The 13,322-nt window shown below is 46.2% G+C and overlaps 1 protein-coding gene across 1 annotated transcript in view; it reads left to right on the top strand.

Moving 5' to 3' along the window:
• The window catches only part of slc23a1 (solute carrier family 23 member 1), a 417,619-nt gene that overhangs the window by 331,994 nt on the left and 72,303 nt on the right, over positions 1 to 13,322 (top strand). The window contains exon 12 of the mRNA XM_034177547.1: positions 8,293 to 8,436. Within this exon, the coding sequence (XP_034033438.1) occupies positions 8,293 to 8,436 (144 nt within the window). The remainder of the gene's footprint in view (positions 1 to 8,292; positions 8,437 to 13,322) is intronic.

Here is a 13,322-nt window from a genome sequence, read left to right on the forward strand (position 1 = left end):
TTCATCGACAGTGGTCCTGTGTTCACTATGCAGAGGCTCTTGTCTTCTCGTCGTCGGGGTCGGACATTCAGTACCTCGTGGATTGGGAAGCTGACAGGCCAGCGGAATGCTCCTGGATGCTGTCCCTCTTTGTTTTGGATCTTGACCTGATCCGGGACTTCCATGCCTCACATTCCTGGTGCTCCTGGGTCACTGGGGGTCAGCTCTTGAGGGGGGGTGATGTCATGGTTGGGGTTGCAGGGATGTTTGTTGGACTTTTGTTTGTTGTATTTGGTTGGTTTTTCGTTTCCTACATTCTCTTGCTCTTTGTCTGTGTTGTGTCATTCCTGTGGTCTTTGTAGCCATGCCCTACTGCTCTCTCCCTTCTCACCTGTTGTACATTTCCTCTAATGATCACCGGCATTTAAGTCTCTTGTTTTGCAACCAGATCGTTGGTGCTTCATGCCAACGTTTCCAGCCTTTATTAATAGTGTCCAAGTTATCATGTTAATGTCTTGCCGTGTACAGTTTGTCCGCCTGCTTTTTGGCCTTGCCTACTGCTATGTTTTAGACACTGTTGCTTATCATCGTTTGCTGTTCTGTACTGAACCTTGCCTGGTAATCGAGTAGAGCCTTTTGAACTCACCTTTTTGTGTCAGAGTCATTGTGTCCAGCCATTTTGTGTCTGAAACCCTGACAGGTTTTTGATTGTGGGAGGAAGCTGGAGTACCTGGAAGAAACCCACCCAGACACGGGGAGAACATGCAAACTCCACACAGAAAGGGTGTGAAAAGATCGCATGACCTTTTTGCTGTAAGGCAGCAGGGTTAACTATTAAGCCACCGTGCTGCAATTAAAAAGATGATTTTTTTCTGGATGTACCAAAAGGGCGGGGGTATCATATCAATTTTCCCTCAGCTTAATCAGTGTATTTACAGCAGTGTTCAGAATAATAGTAGTGCTATGTGACTAAAAAGATTTATCCAGGTTTTGAGTATATTTCTTATTGTTACATGGGAAACAAGGTACCAGTAGATTCAGTAGATTCTCACAAATGCAACAAGACCAAGCATTCATGATATGCACACTCTTAAGGCTATGAAATTGGGCTACTAGTAAAAAAAAAAGTAGAAAAGGGGGTGTTAACAATAATAGTAGCATCTGCTGTTGACACTACAAACTCAAAACTCTTATGTTCAAACTGGGTTTTTAGCAGTCCTGTGAATCACTAAACTAGTATTTACTTGTATAACCACAAGTTTTTCATGATTTCTTCACATCTGCGAGGCATTAATTTTCTTGGTTTGGAACCAAGAATTTGCTTGTTTACTAGTGTGCTTGGGGTCATTGTCTTGTTGAAACACCCATTTCAAGGGCATGTCCTCTTCAGCATAAGGCAACATGACCTCTTCAAGTATTTTGACATATCCAAACTGATCCATGTTACCTAGTATGCGATATATAGGCCCAACAGCATAGTAGGAGAAACATGCCAATATCATGATGCTTGCACCACCATGCTTCACTGTCTTCACTGTGAACTCTGGCTTGAATTCAGAGTTTGGGGGTCGTCTCACAAACTGTCTGTGGCCCTTGGACCCAAAAATAACAATTTTACTCTCATCAATCCACAGAATATTCCTCCATTTCTATTTAGGCCAGTTGATGTGTTCTTTGGCAAATTGTAACCTCTTCTGCACATGTCTTTTATTTAACAGAGGGACTGGTGGTTGGCTCTCACTGCGGTATTGTATCACTTCCTGTTCCGGAGCACAGCGGTGTTTTTCTGTATCTGTTAGCTGTTTAATCTGCGCAGTTAGATTGATCTAGTTATCTAGATTACGATTTGTTTCCCAGTGTAATCTCCACGTGCCTTAACTAAAGCACTCCTTCTGCTGAATCACCTCTAAATTATTTACACATTATTCACTTTGCTTGTTTAGGAATCCGCTAGCTTAGTGCAGCTACTAGCTCTTAGCCGATTTAGCATGGCAGCTTCTCCTGTCTCTCCCGCACTTTTCTGCTCTGGGTGTGAATCAGAAGTGCCTGACTCCATGGTATAACTCACAAACTCGTAGCTTAAAGCAGATAACCCGTAAGTTGGAGAGGAAATGGCGTCTCACTAATTTAGAAGATCTTCACTTAGCCTGGAAAAAGAGTCTGTTGCTCTATAAAAAAGCCCTTCGTAAAGCTAGGACATCTTTCTACTCATCACTAATTGAAGAAAATAAGAACAACCCCAGGTTTCTTTTCAGCACTGTAGCCAGGCTGACAAAGAGTCAGAGCTCTATTGAGCTGAGTATTCCATTAACTTTAACTAGTAATGACTTCATGACTTTCTTTGCTAACAAAATTTTAACTATTAGAGAAAAAATTACTCATAACCATCCCAAAGACGTATCGTTATCTTTGGCTGCTTTCAGTGATGCTGGTATTTGGTTAGACTCTTTCTCTCCGATTGTTCTGTCTGAGTTATTTTCATTAGTTACTTCATCCAAACCATCAACATGTTTATTAGACCCCATTCCTACCAGGCTGCTCAAGGAAGCCCTACCATTATTTAATGCTTCGATCTTAAATATGATCAATCTATCTTTGTTAGTTGGCTATGTACCACAGGCTTTTAAGGTGGCAGTAATTAACCATTACTTAAAAAGCCATCACTTGACCCAGCTATCTTAGCTAATTATAGGCCAATCTCCAACCCTCCTTTTCTCTCAAGAATTCTTGAAAGGGTAGTTGTAAAACAGCTAACTGATCATCTGCAGAGGAATGGTCTATTTGAAGAGTTTCAGTCAGGTTTTAGAATTCATCATAGTACAGAAACAGCATTAGTGAAGGTTACAAATGATCTTCTTATGGCCTCGGACAGTGGACTCATCTCTGTGCTTGTTCTGTTAGACCTCAGTGCTGCTTTTGATACTGTTGACCATAAAATTTTATTACAGAGATTAGAGCATGCCATAGGTATTAAAGGCACTGCGCTGCGGTGGTTTGAATCATATTTGTCTAATAGATTACAATTTGTTCATGTAATGGGGAATCTTCTTCACAGACTAAAGTTAATTATGGAGTTCCACAAGGTTCTGTGCTAGGACCAATTTTATTCACTTTATACATGCTTCCCTTAGGCAGTATTATTAGACGGTATTGCTTAAATTTTCATTGTTATGCAGATGATACCCAGCTTTATCTATCCATGAAGCCAGAGGACACACACCAATTAGCTAAACTGCAGGATTGTCTTACAGACATAAAGACAGGAATGACCTCTAATGTCCTGCTTTTAAACTCAGATAAAACTGAAGTTATTGTACTTGGCCCCACAAATCTTAGAAACATGGTGTCTAACCAGATCCTTACTCTGGATGGCATTACCCTGACCTCTAGTAATACTGTGAGAAATCTTGGAGTCATTTTTGATCAGGATATGTCATTCAAAGCGCATATTAAACAAATATGTAGGACTGCTTTTTTGCATTTACACAATATCTCTAAAATTAGAAAGGTCTTGTCTCAGAGTGATGCTGAAAAACTAATTCATGCATTTATTTCCTCTAGGCTGGACTATTGTAATTCATTATTATCAGGTTGTCCTAAAAGCTAAAAAGCCTTCAGTTAATTCAAAATGCTGCAGCTAGAGTACTGATGGGGACTAGAAGGAGAGAGCATATCTCACCCATATTGGCCTCTCTTCATTGGCTTCCTGTTAATTCTAGAATAGAATTTAAAATTCTTCTTCTTACTTATAAGGTTTGAATAATCAGGTCCCATCTTATCTTAGGGACCTCGTAGTACCATATCACCCCAATAGAGCGCTTCGCTCTCAGACTGCAGGCTTACTTGTAGTTCCTAGGGTTTGTAAGAGTAGAATGGGAGGCAGAGCCTTCAGCTTTCAGGCTCCTCTCCTGTGGAATCAGCTCCCATTTCAGATCAGGGAGACAGACACCCTCTCTACTTTTAAGATTAGGCTTAAAACTTTCCTTTTTGCTAAAGCTTATAGTTAGGGCTGGATCAGGTGACCCTGAACCATCCCTTAGTTATGCTGCTATAGACTTAGACTGCTGAGGGGTTCCCATGATGCACTGAGTGTTTCTTTCTCTTTTTGCTCTGTATGCACCACTCTGCATTTAATCATTAGTGATCGATCTCTGCGCCCCTCCACAGCATGTCTTTTTCCTGGTTCTCTCCCTCAGCCGCAACCAGTCCCAGCAGAAGACTGCCCCTCCCTGAGCCTGGTTCTGCTGGAGGTTTCTTCCTGTTAAAAGGGAGTTTTTCCTTCCCACTGTAGCCAAGTGCTTGCTCACAGGGGGTCGTTTTGACCGTTGGGGTTTTACATAATTATTGTATGGCTTTGCCTTACAATATAAAGCGCCTTGGGGCAACTGTTTGTTGTGATTTGGCGCTATATATAAAAAAAAATTGAATTGAATTGAATTGACTTTGCGGGGGATTCTTGCAAATAAATTAGCTTCACACAGGCGTCTTCTAACTGTCACAGCACTTACAGGTAACTCCAGACTGTCTTTGATCATCCTGGAGCTGATTAATGGGTGAGCCTTTGCCATTCTGGTTATTCTATCCATTTTGATTGTTGTTTTCCGTTTTCTTCCACTCATCTCTGGGTTTTTTTGTCCATTTTAAAGCATTGGAGATCATTGTAGATGAACAGCCTATAATTTTTTTACACCTGTGTATAAGTTTTCCCCTCTCCAATCAACTTTTTAATCAAACTACGCTGTTCTTCTGAACAATGTCTTGAACGTCCCATTTTCCTCAGGCTTTCAAAGCGAAAAGCATGTTCAACAGGTGCTGGCTTCATCCTTACATAGGGGACACCTGATTCACACCTGTTTGTTCCACAAAATTGACGAACTCACTGACCAAATGCCACACTACTATTATTATGAACACCCCCTTTTCTACTTTGTTTTTTACTAATAGCCCAATTTCATAGCCTTAACAGCGTGCATATCATGAATGCTTGGTCTTGTTGGATTTGTGAGACTCTACTGAATCTACTGGTACCTTGTTTCCCATGTAACAACAAGAAATATACTCAAAACCTGGATTAATCTTTTTCGTCACATAGCACCACTATTATTCTGAACACTATTGTATATAGCACCAAATCACAACAAGCTACCCTAAGGTGTTTCGCAAGGGTACAGTCTAACCTCACCAACCCCCTGAGCAATCTCCCTGAAGTGTGTGTGTGTGTGTGTGTGTGTGTGTGTGTGTGTGTGTGTGTGTGTGTGTGTGTGTGTGTGTGTGTGTGTGTGTGTGTGTGTGTGTGTGTGTGTGTGTGTGTGTGTGTGTGTGTGTGTGTGTGTGTGTGTGTGTGCATATTTAATGCTTAAGCAGTGAGTCTGGTCTGCTTGAGGTCCCAAGCAGACCAGACTCACTGCTTCAGCCCCTGTCGCAGTGGCGTATTCGTAGAGCTGCTCATTACAGCATTATGTTTCATTTAAATACACCCGAAATAGGCGCATACTCAGCCTTTTTCAGTGTTCGTTCATACTGGCAGCTGCGTGTGTTCGTGTTTTAATGTGTGCACACAGTCGCGTGTGCCATGCTGCACCAGTTCAGTGCTATTTTCTGCCTCTGTGGAAGTGCGCTCTGTTCTCTACTGCATTGTGTGGTGTGGCTCAAAAACAGAGTCATTTAACATGATTATTATTACCATTTTTTTTTTTTTTGTCTTGGTGGATCACTTTCATTGTGTCCATATGCTGCTGATTCTGGCTGTGGTAAAGGCTGCCCTGAACGAAATGCTGTGATTCGTTAAACTGGAAGAGAGCGCGTTTATTGATAGCGTGCACGGTCTCCCTCTCTCTCTCTCTCTCTCTCTCTCTGTGTTGAGAGAGAGAGAGAGAGAGAGAGAGAGACCGCGCACGCTATCCTTAAAATAAAAGCGGTATTTACGCCGAAGAAAATTAAAGCCCCTGTCACATTGGCGTATCCGTAGAGCTGCTCATTACAGAGTATCGTCTACGCTGTAATGAGCAGCTCTTCACCCACTTCACGAGGAGTTTATTCTCAGTACGCAGCAGTATGTTGAGGGCTACGTGCGTAGGACTGAAGAAATTAAACATTTAATTTTCTTCGGCGTACAGCACAGCATGGAGCCTTCACACGAGTACACGCAGCGGCGTACTACTGTCCACTATTGTGAGCCCACCCATGCTGCAACACAGTACTGTACGTCATTTCACATCTCCCTGTTCTTCTGGAGCTATAAATACTGCAAGATTGTTGCTTCACTTTATCATACTGGACTCATGATATGAGGACTGGTTCACTGTGTCGCATTGTTTCATAAAAGCGCACACTGTCTCTCTCTCTCTCTCTCTCTCTCTCTCTGTATCACAGAGAGAGAGAGAGAGAGAGACCGCGCGCGCTATCAACAAAAGCGCTCTCTCCCAGTTTAAACGAGTCACAGCGTTTCGTTCAGGGCAGCCTTACCACAGCCAGACTCAGCAGCACCTGGACACAATGAAAGTGATCCACCAAGACAAAAAAATAAATAAATAAATAAATAATCATGTTAAATGACTCTGTTTTTGAGCCGCACAACACCATGCAGTAGAGAACAGAGCGCACTTCCACAGAGGCAGAAAATAGCACTGAACTGGTGCAGCATGGCACACGCGACTGTGTGCACACATTAAAACGCGAATACACGCAGCTGCAAGTTTGAACGAACACTGAAAAAGGCTGAGTATGTGCATATTTTGGGCGTATTTAAATGAAACAACACTGCAATGAGCAGCTCTACGAATGCGCCACTGTGACAGGGGCTTAAACATGTTTAATTTCTTCTGTCCTACATACGTAGCCCTCAACATACTGCTGCGTATTGAGAATAAACTCCTCGTGAAGTGGGCGGAGAGCTGCTCATTACAGCGTAGACGATACGCTGTAATGAGCAGCTCTCCGAATACGCCAATGTGACAGGAGCTTTAGACCAAACTAACAGTTACAGTGATCAACTAAACAGAGTACAACAAAGAATTTTCAAACAAAATAATCACTTTATTATTTTTACAGGAAGTCCAGCTTTTCATAGTTCCAACAAAGTGGGGGGCTCTGAACAAAAAACATTGGGAACAAGACAGTCTACTTTTTGGAAAAATCTTTGAAATGCTGAGTCGTACTCTTACAACTGTACAGGGATCTGCTGAAGCATGAGGGTCTACATGGCAGATAACTCCATCAGAATCTTTTGGGACAACTGACATATTTCTCATGAAAAACAATGTCATAGATTGTTAAATGTTAATTAAATAGGCCTATTTAAATTAGGAAATAGATGGTTCATGATTGCTACTCACATTAAAACAGACAGAATTATGTTTACTGTTATATGACAAATATGATACTAATGGCACAGCCACAAGTCTTTTAGGCTAGTTTGAACTTTATTGTTCTATTTAATTTTCAGCTGCTTCTGTGTCGTTTTGTCAACCACAGGATTGCACCTAAATGAAACAAATTTTAAGTTAATTCTACCAGTATTCAACTGTAAAAGTATACTTTTAAATATTAAATAAATAAATCAAACTTATGTATTGACTTGAGCAATTATTTTCTACCATGTTATTTCTCACCCTATTGCAACTGGAGCTGTGGTTTTAGTTTGATTCCCCCTAAAAATAAGCTCATACTTGCTGTACACTCACATCAAGAGTTCCAATTTCAGCAGTGTCAAATAACCTGCTGTATTTTCTGAAACAGGCCCCTACACTCAGAACTAGACCAGACACCATGAGATAAGATGAGAGTACAAGCAGAAAACAGTTCTCTTTTCACATGTACATCAGTAGACATTAAACCCGGCTTGGAAAAACAGAAAGCAGGAGTCAGAGCTCTCAATCAGTCCATCGTACACCAGGCTGATGGATTGATCTGATAGACTGCTGACTAGCCCACTGATATTCAGTTGGAAAGTTGCAATTTTGCCAAGTGATACTTTAGAAAGACATTGGAGTTTTCAGTGAACTAAACATGTGACTGGATGAAGTGTGATGCTGCCTTGAGGATATTCAAACGCCCACATGTACTCATGTCAATCCCTCAGTTTTGATACATGGATGTTTTTCACTTCCAATATGCACCAGACTAGATGTTCCTCCCTCCCTCCACCTTCAAATGTTTGTGCTAAGATAACATCCATTTCTGAGCTTGAGATAAGAGTGAAACGTATCCACCTTGTCATCTGAAAATAAAGAACTAAAGGAACAAAGATGCATTGGTCTTAATCTTAAAGAGTTTTCCAAGACAGATAGGTGAATATGGCTTGGGTCTTTTCAGGAATGATCACAGCCGTTGGTCTCTCCAACCTGCAGCTGGTAGATCTGAACTCATCCAGAAACCTCTTTGTTCTTGGATTTTCCATGTTCTTCGGCCTCACCTTACCCACTTACCTGGATGCCCATCCCAATGCCATCAACACAGGTGAGTGTTAGCAGATAACATATTCCACCTGATCTTAACCCTGTTTGACAAAAGACTAACCCACTATGAACAACCACAGCACCAAAAGATCTGCTATAGATCCATTAAACATGGTTCAGCTCTTGATACAAAGCTGCCTACTGGCTGTACATGAAGTTGCACTTTGTAGCAAAGTATATGCAAACTCATCAGACCTCTCTCTATCTACCTTATCCCAGCAGTCAGGAAAGGGGCGGTGTTCACCTTGAGCAGGACTCTAGTCTGTCACAGCGCCACATGTAGACAAACTATGAATTTTGAACTATGAACTACCAAACCTGAATTTCTTTGGAAATGGGAAGAAGCTCCCTGGGAGGGAATTCATGTAAACATGGGGAGAACATGCAAAACACCACACAGAAAGGACCAGATGGGAAGAAGTGATCCTAGGAACGTCATGCTGTGAGGCAACAGCGCTAACCACTAAGCCACCATGCCGCCCCAAACTTTACACTTGGCACTCTTCCTTTGTGAAACAATTCCACAGAACATGGAGAATGGGCAACAGTGGTCTTGAACCGGGAACCTTCTGCTCTGAAAACAAAAGTGTACTAACCGCTGGTCCACCACACTGCCCAGATTTAGTTCAGTTTCACATCATTGATCTTGATAATTCACACGTTAAAGACATGGGGAACTAAAATTAATTACCCAGGTCCACCAGCATACAGAATAAATAATAGGGATGTTGAAGGAAAAAAAATTGATGTACCACCCAAATTCCAGTGAAGTTGGGACTGTTGTGTGGGCCGCTGAAGAGGAGGTACTGCTGGCCCACCACCACCAGAGGGCGCCCTGTCTGGAGTGCGGGCTCCAGGCACCAGAGGGCGCTGCCACCTCACAGGAGCAGCCGGGGTGACAGCTGTCACTTATCGCCTACGACAGCTGTCACCAATCATCTGATCAGCAGTGGTATATCAGCAAGACGACATCTCCACCGCTTTGCCGAGATATCGCTCTACCTAGGAGGTACAGTACTCAGCCGACTGTGTTGTCTTTTTGACATTAACACTTTGTTACTTTTGTGCGTTAAATAGCAGACATTCTTCCGAGGAGAGGTGGAGGTGGTTTTCCCGCCATACGGGTTGCTGGGTGCAAACGCACCCACATTTAACTGTTTTTTTTCTCGCCAGCAGTACCAGATCCGACACGCGGAGGCAGTGGCCACCTGGGAGTTCGGGACTTGGCGGCTCCAGTATTCCCGGGGTTCGGTGGCGGAGGAAATCGTGTGGTTCCGGTTCTGCTTTGGACAGACGTCTCTTATCTTCGAGCCTGCCCACGTGACACATTTTGTGAATTGACTTCTTTGTCTATTGTTGTAATCTGTTGTGTTTGTTGTGCTTATTCACAACAGTAAAGTGTTGTTATTTGACTTCCTCCATTGTCCGTTCATTTGCGCCCCCTGTTGTGGGTCCGTGTTCCTACACTTTCCCAACAGGATATCTCGGCCAGCGTCATGGACTCCGAGGGGCGTCACCCGGCTGTTGAACGACCAATTGGGAGAGCAGGGAGCGCAGGCGTCTGCAGGAGACGTGATTGGTGAGCTGCAGCACATTCTCACCGCCTTTACGGCTCGGTTGGATCAAATGACTGAGCAAAACATCCTCCTGAACCGCAGGGTGGAGGCTCTCTCCGCACGGAGGTTGTGTGGAGACGTGCGCGGATTTTCTTATGCAGTGTTCGCTCGTCTTCGCACAACGTCCCGTCATGTACGCGTCAGATGCTAGTAAAATAGCTTATGTGATTGCTCTGCTTCGGGGTAAAGCACGCGCCTGGGCTACGGCGCTCTGGGAACAGAACTCACGGTTGTTATCAGCATACACTGGGTTTGTGGGGGAGTTCAGAACAGTGTTTGATCACCCTAACAGAGGAGAGACCGCTTCAACCGTGCTGCTGTCAATGAGACAGGGACGCGAGAGCGCAGCCGCTTATGCAGTCAACTTCCGCATCGCGGCTGCGAGGTCCGGCTGGAATAACGTTGCGCTCCGCGCCGCCTTCATAAACGGACTGTCGTTGGTTCTGAAGGAGCAGCTGGTAGCTAAGGAGGAACCGCGGGATTTAGATGGGCTTATCGATCTCGTTATACGGTTAGACAATCGGTTGGAGGAACGCCGTCAGGAGCGAGGCGAAGGACGTGACCGGATACGCGCCGCCCCTCTCTCTTCCGGGTTCGAAAAGGGGCCGCCCTCCCCACGCTCCACAGCCGCAGCGCTTTGTGGGGCAACAGCTCCCCCTGCTGACGTTGTTAGGGAAATGCACAGGGCCAAAATGGGGAGGCTGATCCGTGGAGAGTGTTTTCTCTGCAGCTCAACTGAGCACACACAGAGAAACTGCCCCAAACGGCCAAAACGACAACACTCGCCCTTAGAGACTGGGCTAAGGGGGGGTCAAAACATTCAAGTGAGACACACACAAATTGCCACACGACTCCCAGTCACAATCCTGAGCGGGGATTTAACCCTTCAACCCCGAGCACTGGTGGACACGGGGTCAGAAGGGAATCTGCTAGACAGCAGATGGGCAAGGGAGGTAGTGCTCCCTCTGGTGGCGCTTCCTTCGCCGTTGCAGGTGCGGGCACTAGATGGCACCCTCCTCCCTTTACTCACACACAAGACACAACCAGTAACTCTGGTGGTGTCTGGAAACCACCGGGAGGAGATTGAGTTTTTTGTAACTCCTTCTACCTCCCGCGTGATTTTGGGCATCCCATGGATGTTGAAGCACAATCCCCGGATTGATTGGCCATCTGGGGTGGTGGTTCAGTGGAGCGAAACCTGCCATCGGGGGTGTTTAGGATCCTCGGTTCCTCCCGGTTCACAGGCTAAGGAGGAGGTCAAAGTCCCTCCCAATCTGACGGCAGTGCCGGTTGAGTACCACGATCTTGCTGACGTCTTCAGTAAGTATCTGGCACTCACCCTTCCCCCGCACCGTCCGTACGATTGTGCCATTGATTTGGTTCCAGGCGCTGAGTTCCCGTCCAGCAGGCTGTACAACCTCTCACGACCTGAGCGCGAATCAATGGAGACCTACATCCGGGACTCATTAGCTGCCGGGCTGATCCGGAACTCCACCTCCCCGATGGGGGCAGGTTTCTTTTTTGTGGGCAAGAAAGATGGCGGACTTCGTCCATGTATTGATTACAGGGGGCTGAATGAGATTACGGTTCGCAACCGATACCCGTTGCCATTGTTAGATTCCGTGTTCACCCCCCTGCATGGAGCCAAAATCTTTACTAAGCTGGATCTTAGAAATGCGTATCACCTGGTTCGGATCCGGAAGGGAGACGAATGGAAGACGGCATTTAACACCCCATTAGGTCACTTTGAGTACCTGGTCATGCCGTTCGGCCTCACCAACGCCCCAGCGACGTTCCAAGCCTTGGTTAACGACGTCTTGCGGGACTTCCTGCACCGATTCGTCTTCGTATATCTGGACGATATTCTCATCTTTTCTCCGGATCCTGAGACCCATGTCCAGCATGTACGTCAGGTCCTGCAGCGGTTGTTAGAGAACCGACTGTTTGTGAAGGGCGAGAAGTGCGAGTTTCACCGCACGTCTTTGTCCTTCCTGGGGTTTATCATCTCCTCTAACTCCGTCGCCCCTGATCCGGCCGTTGCGGCGGTGAGAGATTGGCTCCAACCAACAAGCCGTAGGAAGCTGCAACAGTTCCTCGGCTTCGCGAATTTCTATAGGAGGTTCATTAAGGGCTACAGTCAGGTAGTTAGCCCCCTGACAGCCCTGACCTCTCCAAAAGTCCCCTTCACCTGGTCGGATCGGTGCGAAGCCGCGTTCAAGGAGTTGAAACGACGGTTCTCTACTGCGCCAGTTTTGGTGCAGCCCGACCCTAGCCGCCAGTTCATGGTTGAAGTGGACGCCTCTGACTCAGGGATAGGAGCCGTGCTGTCCCAGAGCGGAGAGACCGATAAGGTACTTCACCCGTGTGCCTACTTTTCACGCAGGTTGACCCCGGCTGAACGGAACTATGACGTCGGCAATCGAGAACTCCTTGCGGTGAAAGAGGCTCTTGAAGAGTGGAGACATCTGTTACAGGGAACGTCCGTGCCATTCACGGTTTTCACTGACCACCGGAACCTGGAGTATATCAGGACCGCCAAGCGGCTGAACCCCAGGCAAGCCCGCTGGTCACTGTTCTTCGGCCGTTTTGACTTCCGGATCACCTACCGCCCCGGGACCAAAAACCAGAGATCGGATGCCTTGTCCCGGGTGCATGAAGACGGAGTCAAAACGGAGTTGTCGGATCCACCAGAACCTATCATCTCGGAGTCCGCTATCGTGGCCACCCTCACCTGGGACGTAGAGAAAACCGTCCGGGAGGCCCTGACATGGAGCCCGGATCCCGGAACTGGGCCGAAGAACAAACTTTACGTCCCACCAGAGGCCAGGGCTGCAGTCCTGGACTTCTGTCACGGCTCCAAGTTCTCCTGTCATCCACGGGTGCGTAGGACCGTGGCAGTTGTCCAGCAGCGCTTCTGGTGGGCGTCCCTGGAGGCCGACGTCCGGGATTATATCCAGGCCTGCACCACCTGCGCCAGGGGCAAGGCTGACCACCGCAGGGCATCGGGACTGCTCCAGCCGCTGCCTGTGCCTCATCGCCCCTGGTCCCACATCGGCCTGGATTTTGTCACGGGCCTCCTGCCTTCCTTGGGCAACACCACCATCCTCACGATAGTGGACCGATTCTCCAAGGCGGCCCACTTCGTGGCCCTCCCGAAGCTCCCGACTGCCCAGGAGACAGCGGACCTCCTGGTCCACCACATCGTCCGGCTGCATGGGATTCCAACAGACATCGTCTCCGACCGCAGTCCCCAGTTCTCCTCGCAAGTCTG

This window comes from Thalassophryne amazonica, chromosome 9 (assembly GCF_902500255.1).
Source record: "Thalassophryne amazonica chromosome 9, fThaAma1.1, whole genome shotgun sequence".
NCBI lineage: Eukaryota > Metazoa > Chordata > Actinopteri > Batrachoidiformes > Batrachoididae > Thalassophryne > Thalassophryne amazonica.